Raw genomic sequence first — 14094 nt, 5'->3', positions numbered from 1 at the left:
TTTTTCTGCTTTATCAGAATTTTTACAGATTTGTTTTTTATAAGATCAAATAAAGATACTTTACTGTCGCGGTCTTTGGGCTCTGGACAGAAAGCTCGCTGAAAGATCTTCAGATATTAAACTCCTCCCACGCCCCGGGTCACCTGTAATGAAGCTCAATGATCCCGCCCACTTTAACACTTTGCTGCAGCGAGTCAGAAAGCAGTATGCTCCTCATGTTACACCCCTCGGTGTAGCGGCAGCTAGCTAAGCCCAGCCAATCAAAATTCACCTTGCACATGATTGGTTGTTCCTATGACGACGGTGTATTGCCCTGATCACATATGAAGTGATCGTCACGTGTCCTCTGAGGCTTACGGTTGGTCACGAGTAGTAGTAGGGCTGGGCCTCTGGTTGCCTAGGTAACCCTTTAATTACTGCCCCGCACATGTGAGTCACATAGTCACCTCTATTAACCTTAATTCTGGCCCCGCCCACTTCACATCTCTAAAGCTGCGTACATACTGGCAGCGATTCGCTCACACCGACAGCTGGTGGCTCTGGTTGCCTAGGTAACCCTCTAACATATGTACTACCAGGTCATCTGTCAGTCGTGTTATTCTTTACTCGATCGTTTCAAACTTAAAACTTGAGAGAGGTTCATCTCGCGTTTGCGCACTTCCTGTCACTCACAGTGTCACAGAATGCTGTTCACCTACCGCGGTCATGGGTCGCCACTTCCTGTGTGTAGTTTAATGGTTATTTGCCCGTCTGTTTCGTTTAAGTGAGCTAAAGATGAATCTGATGAAGGCTAAGCTAACTAGCTAAATAAAGGAAGGTGTCTCACTCTCCCAGCGGGTCGTTGCTGTGGATCGACGCTCCATCGAAGACGTCCACTCCTTTCCCGACACTCCTCAGGCTGCGGAGCGAGGCGGCGCGGTGAATGGTCCCGGAGGTCCTGGACACGTGCTGCTGCTGTTGTTGCTGCTGGTGGTGCCACTGTGTTCCCCAGGTGTCCCCCCCAGTGGGGACGCCCCTGCCGTTCCCCACCCAGCCCTCCTGGCCTAGGCTGGAGCTCTGCTGCTGCTGGTAGTGCTGCTGTCTGTTGGTGATGCGGCTGATGGTGCGGTGGGAGGGGCCTTTATAGGTGTACTGCTGTGGAAGCTCCTCCTCCTGCCAGCAACCTTTCTCCTGGGCCAGAATCCCACTGAGGCTGCGCCTCAGGGTACCTGGTGGAGGCGCAGGGAGAGAAAGCAAAGGGTTCTCTAGACGGCCGGAGGAAGTGACAGGAAGTGCCTCGTGCTCGCCCTGGGTCAGCGACTTAGAGCGTCTGCTTCTGCTGTACACCTGGGAGGTCTGAGAGCTGCTGTGGAGCACAGCCGCACCTTTGTGGGTCAGCCGGGAAGTGGTGTCCACAGCAGAGCGAGACGAGAAGCCCGAGGCAGGAAGAGGCACAGTGGGCACCTGGAGACAGGAGGCATGGGGAGAAAGAAGGTTAGAGGTCGAACGGCTTTCTTAGAGTCTCAGCCAGATCAATAATTTGTTAACAGCTCATTAAATCCCAAAATGAAAAGTGTTCAGTGAGATTTGTTCCCGGTTGGTTTTGGACTCCGCCCGGTCCTTCCACTTCACAGTCTGGAGGAGGAGCAACGATCACAGCTGCTTGTTGTGGACGATGTCCTCCTGTTGGCAATGGAGCTGCTTGCAGCTCGCTGTGAGGTCTGAGGCCTCACAGGGCAGAGTTCCTTCTCTGGAGTTCAGAGGAGCCTCAAGTTTAAGTATCTCAGGGTCTTATTCCCGGGTGAGGCGCGAGAGGAAGGCGTGATTGATTGGCGTGACACCGAAGCTGCTGATTTACTGGTCGATCTACATTCCTACCCTCACCCATGACCGCGAGCTGTGAGTGGGACTGAAAGAATGTGACTGAGGATGCGAGCAGCTTCCTCTGAAGGATGTCGGTGCTCTTCCTTAGAGATAAGGTGAAGATCTCGGTCGTTCAGGAGGAACTCAGATGTTCTTCAGGATGGGACCTGGACAGAGGAGGTGGCCTGGAGACGGAGCGAGTTTGGCTGTGGAGATGTGTGGCAGCTAAAAGGAATGTGTAATAATACAAATGTCTCGTTCCAGAAATCCAAACTCTGCTGCGAGCAGCTTAAAGGCGCAACTATTTTCGTTCCCCAGAGTCGTATCAAAACTGCTCACAGCAACCAAGGTTTGTGCAGATATCACTGCACGCCAGAGCGAGGGAGTGACACGGAGCTGTACGGGCGCAGGGAGGAGCATTTTACGGCTCTTCCTCTCCTTCGTTATAATCTGCAGGAAACGCCGTGCAGCCTCTGTATTGTTAAGCTGCAGAGGCACAGCAGCGGGTCGATGTCCTGTTTGTGTTTTGCTTTTCTTTGCATTGTTCTGAACTCTGACAGACACACAGAGGAAACAGCCCAACACAATGGCTGCTCGGTGTGAGCGCCGTGCTCCCAGCACACGTAGGTCGAGTAACAAACACTGCCGCACATTTCCAGACGGCGCAGGCAGATGTAACCTGCTGCTTTTTTATGGAGCTGAGTGGATGAAAAATCATTTCTTCAGAACGTTTCTCTTCACGGTTTCATGAGTCCCGCCCCCGTGAACTTTGAAAGGTTGTCTGAGCAGCTGGTGGCGTCCTGCAGAACAATGCTCTTTGCTTCTGTTGGAGTTCAGAGGGAGAGACGCCGCGGGGCACTGCTGTGGGTGGGGCTGATGAAGATGCTTGGACCTCTTCCTCACCCGAGTTGAATTTGAACAGAAATCATCGTCAGTCTCATCTTCGCGCTGTTTGGTGCCTGACGTGGTCAGCTGCCGACCTCCTTTTACAGTCTTTTGTTTTCACCCTCTGCTCCTGTTTCGCCACTAAAAGCTACTCGGCGATGGAAAAGATGGCGGCTTTGGCTAAAATACACACTGCACACCTGTGGTCCTGTTTTTAAATAATAATGTGCGAGGACAGCAGCGTCTCATTAACACGGAGCGTCACGCTCCAAACGACAGCTTGTGTGTAACTGGGAATTATTTCAAATCCCAGGAGTGAGGAGAAGCAGCTCAGCCGAAGCTTTGTGCTGCTTCAGGATTCCTAAAAGATCACATTTAGTAATAATAAGAAAAACATTTTATTATTATTATTTTCCTCTGAGCACGAGGCTCATCTCCTCATAGACTTCTATCCAATCGGGCGTCTTTAAAAGGCGCCCCCTGCTGGATGTTACAGAAATGTCAGCCCCCCCCTCCACCATGTCACAAAGAGGAAAACGACTTTTATATTTATTTACATTCAAAGTCTAATTATTGACGTCCCTTCTGTGTTGCAGTGGAGCTGCTCCCACCACAGTGACTCACGCGGTGTGTTTAAAGCTCTTCATCGTGTGTGTGGCGTGTACTCACGGCCATGACGCGGCTCGGCGTGTTTATCATGGATCTGGAGCTGAAACCCTGAGCGTGGCCGTAGCTCTTCATCTCAGGAGGGTCTGCAGAGAGAAGGAAGACAGTCACTCTCATTACAACTGATGCACCATCAGTCTAACCTTCACACACAAACTCCAGCCACTTTATTAGGAACACATGTACATCTGCTCATCCAATCAGCCAATCATGTGGCAGTGCATAATATCAGCTGCAGGTTACCGAGCACCAATCACAGTCAGAGGAACCGCCTCTGGGACCAGTTCAGTCCAGAGCTCATGAAACGCTGGAGAGGCTGAGAAGAACCAGAGGGGCACTCAGAGAATAAGAGACGTGTTAGAAAGAGGAGGCCAGGAGGCGCACAAATACACTCAGTGTGTCATCATTTAACAAGAGGAAGAAGCACCGGGAACGTCCCCAACTCGGGCCGAAGGTGGACCAGCGTCGCCACTGAAAGACCGTCTGTGTGCAGGAATACGCCGTCCAACAAACACCACACGCCTCAAACACAAGCTTCAGCTGCCGCCACGCGAAACCCGAGCAAAGCCCATTTATCCTAACACGTGATGCAAGCTGCTGGACGCAGTGAAACAGCGAACAGAAAACATCACACACAATCGAGCCGAGCAGGAAGGAGGGAGGAAATGCTGCTGGGCAGGCCGCGGGGCATGCAAGCATCAACACGTCAGAGACGAGGGAGCGGCGGTCACGCACGGCGTACAAACGGGACTCAAACCAGACCAGATCAAAGCAGAAAGCATCGACCTGCAGGTCAGCGAAGGTCGTCTGTACCCGACACACACGGCGCCTGCAAAGACCCAAAGGTTTTATGGGTTTGTGTAGATGTCATAAATTATGACACAGCAACAGACACATGAAACTGAGGTGGGCTCATACCTGCATCCACCTGCAGAAGATCATCTTCAAAGCAAAAAGATGGAAATAAACTCGACCAGCTGAGACTTCAGGATGGAAACTTATTAATCCCAAAATGAATCTTATTCTCGTTTTGGCAGCAGCAGCACAGCCTGAACTGGGGCTCACTTTAATTCTGTTATTTTTGATTGAAAGGACAAATTCCTGCAAAATAAACCTTTCTTCAGATTAAATGCAGTTTAGTTATTTCATAAAGCTGACAAACAGAAAGATGACATCGTGTGTGCAGCGACTGCGGCTCAGGAGGTGGTGGATCGATCCAGACTCCAGTCTGCTGAACCCGAGCTGTGCGCGATGCATCCATGTGTCAATGCGTGTGATTGGCTGAAAAAGGCTTGCAATAAAAACAGTGCTTTGAATGCTCAGAGTGGAAAAAGCTCCATCGGTACCAGAAACACCACGAAAACGAGGAGCTGGGGTGGAGGTGGGTTACAAAGCAGCTTGCAGAATGCAGCAACTGTATGGAGGCAAAAGCAGCTTCAATAATTCATACTGTGAGAGGTTTGAGCCTCAGCTGATTGGCTGCAATCTGCAGGCTTCCTGAGCTGATGACAGAAATAAAAACGTGGTGCCGTGAACAGAATTTATGCTAAAACTCAAATTACAAACTCAAACTGAAGATGAATGAAAACAGGTAAAACAGAGAAAATCAGGCCTTGCTGTTGTGTTGGTTTGAAGGTGTGTGGAAAGTTCACACAGTGAGAAATACCAGCCACACTGTGGAAGAGCAGCAGCCAACCAACAGTCTAAAATAGGCTGTGATAACATGCTGTGAAGATTGGAGAGGAATGTTCCCCACAGGAGGTGGTCCATGAGCTTACACAGAGACCTTTACTTTCATTTCTTTGGCCTGCACTGCGTGAAGGTCGTCGAACTTAATGAACGTTTTACCTCAAACCGTCCGGATCGCTGCTTTCCACTTCGCTCAGGCTGAATCTGGCAGCATGTCCACCTGTTAGAGACGCAGCTGTGCCTCCAGTTTCCAGCAGAACATTGCTGACTAAGCAGCACAGTGATAATAGGAAACATGACATCAGTGCTCAGAGCTTTCTCACAGCCTGAGTAAAGCTGCTCTGCATCTTTCTTTCTTTCTGTGAACCATCTGAATCAGGATTCAGAGCCGGATGATCGATACATCAGAAAAGGCCGGAGGTCAGGAGAATCGAGGACCGACCCTCAACACCTTTATACCTGTTGCATGTTGAAACTATGGAAGGCAAACTCGTGAAAGGATTCAAGCTTCAAGCTTCAGAACAGAGTTTGGATAAAGAGGACGAGACTCTGTTGGGACTCACTGATCTGTAAATATCCGCTGAAGGCTTTATTTGATATGTCGCACTGAGCTTCCAGTGAATCAGATGCTTTAAATCTCAAATTCTCAAACAGGTCAGAGACTCTAACAACACCGGCTCTTTGCCAAAGCGTAAGGTTAGTCCTGCTCCCTGCAGTAAGAGCTCTGGGTCAGTGTTGTTATAGGACAGAGAGGGCGAGTATTACTGAATATTGAATATAACAGTTTTCTCCAAGCCCGCAAACATGAAGTCGTGTGGCTGCTCGCTGTCCACGGGCTCAGACCCCCGTGCTGCTGCAGCTGATCCAAAATGCTGCAGCAAGAGTCCTGACAGGGACTAGAAAGAGAGCAGATTTCTCCTGTTTTGGCTTCCTGTTAAATCCAGAATCCAAAATCCTGCTCCTCACATACAAGGTCTTAAATAATCAGGCCCCATCTTATCTTAATGACCTTGTAGTACCATATCACCCTATTAGAGCACTTGGCTCTCGCTCTGCAGGCCTACTTGTTGTTCCTAGAGTATTTAAAGTAGAATGGGAGGCAGAGCCTTCAGTTTTCAGGCCCCTCTTCTGTGGAACCAGCTTCCAGTTTGGATTCAGGAGACAGACACTATCTCTACTTTCAAGATTCAAACTTTCCTTTTTAATAAAGCATATAGTTAGGGCTGGACCAGGTGACCCTGAATCCTCCCTTAGTTACGCTGCAATAGACGTAGGCTGCCGGGGGATTGACCCTGAGCCTGGTTCTGCTGTAGCTGCTAGCTGTGTGCTAGGCTTCACCTCAGCTAACTGGAGTCCCTGAACTGGACCGTGTTTGTGCTGTTGGAGCCTTTCTCCACAGCATGTCTTTATCCTGTCGTCCTTCTCTCACCCCAACCAATCACAGCAGATGGCCCCGCCCCTCCCTGAGCCTGGTTCTGCTGGAGGTTTCTTCCTGTTAAAAGGGAGTTTTTCCTTCCCACTGTCACCAAAGTGCTGCTCATAGGGGGTCATATGATTGTTGGGTTTCTCTGTGTGTATTATTGTAGGCTCTACTGTACAATATAAAGCTCCTTGAGGCGACTGTTGTTGTGTTTAGGCGCAAGTTAAACAAAGAAGGACCAAAGGAGGCTTCAGCTGCAGAATCGGCAGAGACTCCTCCCACTCGTTTTTGAGGGGCTAAAAATATTGACTTTGGTCATTTTAGTTTATCCTGAAATGATTTTGTTATCATGTACAAACTGAGATAACTGATCCTTTACAGTGATGAAAATTCCTCTGTCTTAAAAAAGCACTTGGGAGAATTTAGACTAAACTTTGAATTTCATTGGTGGGCTAATAATTGTTTCCTCATCTGTGGCCTTTGCAGCATTAGCTTTAGCTTCCTTTTTCTTGTTTCCTCTTCCTGATCAACCAGGGTGTGCAACAAATGCGCTGAGTGACGTTAATTACACCGAAGGGTTTTTCCCAGAGTTCGAAGCTTGTTGATGAATCTTGGTTCAAGTGTGGCTGCAGGGAGAAGCGGGAGAACCATCAGTCCAGCCTCCAGTTTGATCTTTACGCAGAAGGAAACTGAAGCAAAGCAAACACACCTCAATATCTGAAGAACAAAGAGGACTTTCCAGCACAGACCCCTGACCTGAACCCCACGGAGCTTTACTCCAAAACAAAAACAGAGGCTCTGTGAACGCCGGTGAGAAAGAGGTGATGAATCGCACATTAGTGCGCTCACGCTGGTCGTGAACGAGGCCCGCTGTGTTTACGTGCTCCTTGAAGCAGTGCTCAAAATACCAACGGAGCAGGGAGGGGCTCCGTCATCAGTCACATCCCATTGGCTGCTCCTGAAAAACAGGCTTACTGAATATTGAGGACTTGAGCCCCGTAAGCTCGGACCAGGCGAAGTTATTTCATTGTTGATATTAAATATGAGGAGATTCGCCTCTTTTTACTAATAAGAGAATATTTAACATGTGCTTCCATGCAGACACATCCTGACTCTGTGGGTCAGACCGAGGGCCTCTTTTATCAGCCAAGAGGTCAGGAGGGGGGTCTCCTTCCTCTCCCAGACCTTCTTTGTGAAAACAGATGTGGATCATCACAGTTCCCCTCCTCACCGACTGCTGATGTCCAAACAGACACCCCGCCTTTCTTCTTCTTTCTGTGTTATTAACGTTCTGGGGTCAAACATCCATGTTTAACATTTTATCCGGTCGGGAATCTGTGATGTCACACTGCACTTTTCCGTAAAGAGGGGAAAAAACAGGAAACGGTGGAAATAACACCCACACGGCTTCACACAAATTCACATCTGTGAACAATAAACAGACTGATGTCGCCTGTGTTGGGCTCACAGTTCAAATTACAGCCGCTCAGCATTTAGCTTTGCTTTCATCGTGCAGGGTTGCTGCTGTATTTGACCACAGCACACCATCGAGCTTCTTCTCGTTTTTACCCGAACCAGAGAGTCAAAAACGAAAAGCATCCAACGTGACAGAGGCGAGCTTCGCCCGCCTCCACCCCTGTGAACACCCAGCACAGACCGGTCGTCTCTAAAGCAACAGTGTTATCTGCTGCACCCAGGCAGCATCAGTTTCCCATCACGGCTGCTGCTTCTTTCTAAAAAGACGCCAACACTTCTGACGTCATGTTAAACTTTCCTTTGTTCACTGCAAACTGTCAGATTAGCCTCAATCTGTCTGCACAGGCTCGAATAAATCCTGAAAGTTCCTGAGAAAAACTTTCAAAGAAGTAGAAGAAATGTTCAATTTCCCAAAAGCCAGCTGGATCCCGTCGTTCATTAGTCCCTCTGTGCACCCTAAACATCACTTCCGTCCCACTTTTAAACTCCAGTTGTGACCTTTTCTGCTGATGACCCTGATAAGAAGGTCGAGTCTGTTAAAGCTCTGCGGTCTCTTCTAACACGCAGCTCATCATTTCTGGATACAAAGCGAAAGCTGAGCTCGTGCTGCGACTCAGATCTCAGACTAACTCAGTAAAACTGGCTCATGTGAACATCTGGACCTGCCCGGGTCCAGTGATGGAATAAAGATCCAGCAGACACACGGTGGAGGCGATTAGAGGCTGAAGGAGCCGTTTGGCACAAAGATTCAAACGTGTCGGGAAGAGCTCGGAGACGCAGGATTTCTAAAGAAGCGCCACTGCCTCCGCTGGGTTCGCATCCAGAACGACACCGTTAGAAGCAAAAGTCACAGAGTTTTGGGAAATGAGCTCACAGTCCAGATGTTTCACACTGGATTAAACAAACCTGCCAAACCTTCAGCTTGAAAGAAGAACATGAACATTCACCATGTTTATTTGCATCATACAGAGGGGCGGGGCGGGGTCTGTGGTTTCTTATATTAATATTATCGTGCTGCTGTAGCTCATAAGCTGCGGTGTAACTGAAAGTGGGCGAGTACTGACTCAGAGTACTGCTGGTATCGGGGTTCAGCACCTCACCCAGAGACAGCGTACGGACCGGGTATCAAACCACGACCTTCTGACAACCAGATCACCCGCTCGACTTCCTGAGCCACAGCCGCCCCAAAAGCAGATTTCTGCGTCTGTTTCTTTGAACACGTGCAGATACTGAGGTGGGAAAACGATCCGTCCACACTGAACGAGCTTCTGGTGTCTCAGCTCTGCAGAACGATGATCTGCAGCCCAAAGTATTTACACAGTCACACCTTCTTTAGGGCTGCCATGTTTTATATGCTTGATACTCACTTCTTGGTAACGCTGACAGTGAGCAGTGTGTTTGCCGTATGCTCTGTACAGATGTAACAAAGGGAAGGAGCTGGAGGAGTTTCAGGCTCTGTCTAAGCTGCCAAACATTTCACAGCCTCGCTCAGCAGGTCCAAACACACCATCAGCTGACCTTTCATTTCACCGCACACTCCTCAGAGAAACTACACATGACAGTTGTTTCACCAGGGCTCGAGTACCAGGGTGGCATCAGCACACCTTCAGACATGATTTACCCCCAAAGCTACTGGATTACAGCTCTGGAGGATTTGAGCACAGGGCCAGTGGTAATTTATTCCCACAGATCAGATAGTGGAGGAAATTCCCACAATTAGGGCTGGGCCATATCATACCGTTCACGGTGATACCGGTGTAATGTTGGGCAACGATAGGAATGAAACCAATGAACCTGAACTGGTTTGTAAAAATGCTGCAACTTCACTGGTGTGGAACTGGTTTAGCTTTCGTCCGTCAGATACACTACAAAGCACTATTTTTGGTAGCGCATGCTAGCGGGCCGTCGTTATTACCGTGTTGTTTGGAAAATACGGCGCACTTAAAATTAATCCTTTGATTTTCTGAAAGTCGACAGAGCCCCTTATAATCCCGTGTGCCTGATGTATGAACTCTGGTTGTGTTTCTGGAAACGATTTTATGTGCACGGCGCTCGAAAATCTGTCAAATGTTTCAGTACGACTTTGCTAAGCTACGAAGCCGCACCGCTTGATGGATTGTCGGAGCGTTACGGCTATTGTAGGCGGAGCCTCGCGGAGTGATACGTACTGTGGTTCAACATAATATTACCGTATTGTGTGTGTATAAGCTCTTTTTAAGTGTTGTGGACATTATACATGGTGATGCTGAGGATACGTCGGCCAGTTTCCACTGGAAATGCTTTTTGGTTAAACTGTCAGCAATGAGTTTGCATTTGCACTGTTACATTTTATAGAACTTTAATGCACATAAAAAACAGCTGCTTGTTTAAGTGAAAACACAGTGATTTTTTTTTTACTAATAAAGTTGTGGAGTCTCGTCTCAATTATATCGTCGGTTATATCATTATCGCAAATTTTCAAATATATATCGTGATAAATATTTTTGGTCATATCGCCCTGCTCTAGCCACAATCACAGGCGTGGAGCGACCAGCTGGACGCCGTGACGCGCACTGACCTCTGACCTGGACAACAACTGGAGCTCTCCCTGATGTTTCAGGATGTCTCCTTGCAAACACGGAGGGCAACAAAGATGTGAGACGTGGACTGGCAGCTGATGGGAAACACGCTCGAGGTGATTTTTAGGTGAAGCAGCGGTACGAGGATGAGTGTGAGGCTGACGAGATTTAGCCCCCACGGAGGATAAAGCACCCCTGTGGGGGGAATTCACCTCAAACTCAAAGTATGGAAGTCAAGCCCGGTACTAATACGTGGTAATGTGTTATTGTACGTACAGCATCGGCACATGCGTCACTAAAACCAGCTGTAACATTAAAGCGACTGACCATGAATAATGAAGGATAAACTCACAGAGATAAATGTGTGTAACATGAAACGAGCTCTTTGGTATCAGTCTGATCATCACTGTCAGGGGGAGTTATTATCTTTGAACTCAAACCACATTTTCCTTCCTTAAGTTTGGAAAAGTTCAGAATAAAAGTAAGAACAAAAGTGAGCAGAGACCAGGGTTTTAATAGTTTTGCAATTTTCATTAGTTTTTATTTTTATTTCGTTTTGACTTCAGATTTTCAATTTTATATTAGTTTTAATTAGTTTTTACCAGTTGTTTGCTAGTTTAGTTTTTATTTTTTTGAAAATCCTTAGTTTCAGTTTAGTTTTGATTAGTTTCAGTTATAGTTTTAGTTGTGTTTGCAATAATTAAGTGTAACAAAATCCCAGTTTCATCATATCAGTCATGCTCTTCTGCTCATCCTTGGGTATGTTACTATTGCAGCTACCATACCCTGCACCCTGCACAGGTCGCCTGTCTGTCGCAGGGCTAACAGCAGAGACAGACAACTCACATTCCCACCTATGGGTTCTTTAAATAAATAAATAAATAAAGGCAGATGAACAACCATTGATACCAGGCAACTATAAAATGTATATCTTGGCCCCAATGAGACTATTAACTCTTGCAGCACCGGGTGTTAACGCAATTGACTCACACAGTTATGTAGATGTCCCCGTCCTGTTGTCTCGGGATGCATCACGCTGCCTTGCCTGGGGTTAGCTTCTGTTTCTGGGGATGAGGGTTGAGTGTGCTCCCTTCTCAAGGTAAGCTAGGTTAGCCTTCTTGTGTGAGCTTTTCAAGTGCACTTTAAGGTTTGTGGGATTTTTTCCCTTTAGAAATGTCCCTCATAATTTGTCTCTTTCCACTACAAGACACTTGCTTTATCCAAAACACAGTCATATTCAAAGTAATCCCAAATTGGACTCTGGCGCTTTCTCCCGACTTTTCCTGACATGATTCTGCGCGTGGACGCAGCAGCAACACAGACGACTCGACTAACGTGCTGCCACCTGCTGGCATAATGAGACACAGCAAGAATAAATCTGGAAACTAAACTTCATTTTCACCCTCGACTATTGTAGGACACGCACACATCAATGAAACTAAACACATTTTTGCTATAAATTCAGTTAATTTTAGTTAGTTTTGTGAACACACATTACAGTTTTAGTTAGTTTTCCTTTTTTTGTTTTTATTTTTATTTCCGTTAACGAAAATGTTTTTTCACTTCTAGTTTTCGTTATTTTGTTAGTTTTCGTTAACGATAATAACCTTGGCAGAGACTCACATGATAGTTAAAGCAGGTTAAAGCCTGACAATCATCATGACTCTGACGTGGGAGGTTACTGTGAAGCTCACACTGGCTACAACAACTATTTTCCAGTGAGTGCACATTTTTAACCCTTTAGCACCAAGCGAGTCATAGCTTATACATCAGACTCCCCCAGAACCACCTGATCCGATCACTACATTACTCCTCGTTTTTACTTCCACGCACTAACCGACGGGACCGTGGGCAGAAGGATGTGAAGCATTAAATCCGTGGCTTATTGTGCTGCGATCGCTGCTTCAGTTCTCCCCCCCCATCAATAACTGACAGACTTTAAATGGCTCTCTGTGTGAACACATGCTGGAATATTGTGTTTATCATCGTCACCTCTGCTCTTATGCTCGCTGCTCTTTTTAAAACTGAAGCCAACTCATTACATGTTTCTGTGGGGACCCCTGTGGCCCCACTGAAAAGAAATCCTGGAAACGCCCCTGACCGCTACTTTCGGGTGGGGGCAATGAGCTCAGGGAGGTGTTGGTTGAATTCCAGGAGGAGGTAACAGATACTCCACGGTGTACTTTACTGAGACTTACTCAGCCCGTTACTCTGCACTTTCAAGCTCTCACCTGTTGATCCTTCCAGCCTGCTCAGGGAGGACGACTTCCTCTCAGCCAGCCGCATCCGGACCTGCTCCCGGACCCTCCGAGCTTTCGCCACTGGGTCCGGAGACGGGCCGTCCGAGGGGACCACGTAAGCGGTGCAGGAGGAGTTGGGCTGCAGGGCGGACAGAAAGCAGCCCTCCGGGATCCCCACATTCATCCTGACGCTTCACCGAGCGAACAAAGAAAAAAGGCTCCAGGCGAACTCCGGCGAACAGCGGACCGTCCGGTGCGCAGCGCAGCTCCGAGTGTCTGCAAAGAAACGGCGCTCCGTCAGCCCAGCGTCTGTGGGCGGGGCCCGAGAGTGGGGGGCGGGGGGTCTAAAATCCACCTGCTGTCAAGACAACCAGTACACAGGAGGTCTGACCTCACACGCTTACGTCACCGCAGCCCCCGTGACCTCTCCGTTCCCGCAAATATTAATAAACATGAACCCAAATAAAAACAGATTAGTGTTCAGCAGTGTAGAGACCACATACCTGCTTCACGTCAAACTCAGGTGAAGCCATCCACCTACCAGTCAAAGAGGCCACGCCCCTTTCCTACTCTGAGGCTCAAAGCTTTTACAGCTTGGACATTTCATTGACACAAGTACATTTGTCTGTGCTGTTTCTAACATTCACACACATTCATGCTCCGATGGACGCGTCCGACAGCAGCTTGGGGTTGATACCTTGTGGCTGTGGCTACAATGTAGCTGCCATCACCAGTGTGTGAATGTGTGTGTGAATGGATGTGTAAAGCGCTTTGGGGTCCTTAGGGACTAGTAAAGCGCTAGATAAATACAGGCCATTTACCATTTACCTTGCCCAAGGACACTTGGCAGGCAGACTGGGATCGAACCACCAACCTTCCAGTTAGTCGGTGACCTGCTCTACCACCTGAGCTCATAACCCCCCCCTAACAGGTGTTATGAAGGACTAAATTACCTATAGAGACCAAACATTTTGTGTATCAGGCTGTAAACATGTTTGTTTTAACACTGGAGTCTATGGGGACTGACTCACTGCTGCCTCTGCTGGACGCCAGAGGAACTGCAGGCTTCGAGTTTCAGAGTTGGCTTCATCTCTCAGGTCGAGGAGTGGAAACAACCTGATAAACTGAGTGTTGTTTAATATGAACATCCACCAGTGGAACGGGAGATACATGAGTGGAAACAAAGAGTAGGTTTGAGTTTAACCGCCTTCGAGAGCGGCTGTAAATGACTCATGAAGAAAAATGGTCACTTTGAACTTTGGTGCCGTGAACATGAGTAGAAGTTAGAAAACGTGTCTGTCATCAGTTTTGGTGAAGC

The 14094-nt window shown here is 47.9% G+C and overlaps 1 protein-coding gene across 4 annotated transcripts in view; it reads right to left on the bottom strand.

The window, feature by feature from the left end:
- The window catches only part of LOC309704668 (plakophilin-3-like), a 25901-nt gene extending 12821 nt beyond the window's left edge, over positions 1-13080 (bottom strand). Inside the window, exons 1-4 of one of the 4 annotated variants that reach the window (XM_082530007.1) lie at positions 12768-13080; positions 3397-3479; positions 1365-1443; positions 827-1208 (exon numbers count right to left, since the gene is read on the bottom strand). In XM_082530007.1, the coding sequence (XP_082386133.1) occupies positions 827-1208; positions 1365-1443; positions 3397-3479; positions 12768-12960 (737 nt within the window). In that variant the 5' untranslated portion in view covers positions 12961-13080. Of the gene's footprint in view, positions 1-826; positions 1444-3396; positions 3480-11526; positions 11947-12767 lie in introns of those variants that run through there. The other 3 variants (XM_082530005.1, XM_082530006.1, XM_082530008.1) reach the window with 3 other exon arrangements.
- Positions 13081-14094: the final 1014 nt, after the last annotated feature.

The sequence above is a fragment of the Aulonocara stuartgranti genome (genome assembly GCF_965226115.1).
Source record: "Aulonocara stuartgranti genome assembly, chromosome: 1".
Classification (NCBI taxonomy): Eukaryota; Metazoa; Chordata; class Actinopteri; order Cichliformes; family Cichlidae; genus Aulonocara; species Aulonocara stuartgranti.
This window is presented reverse-complemented; position numbering and strand designations above follow the sequence as displayed.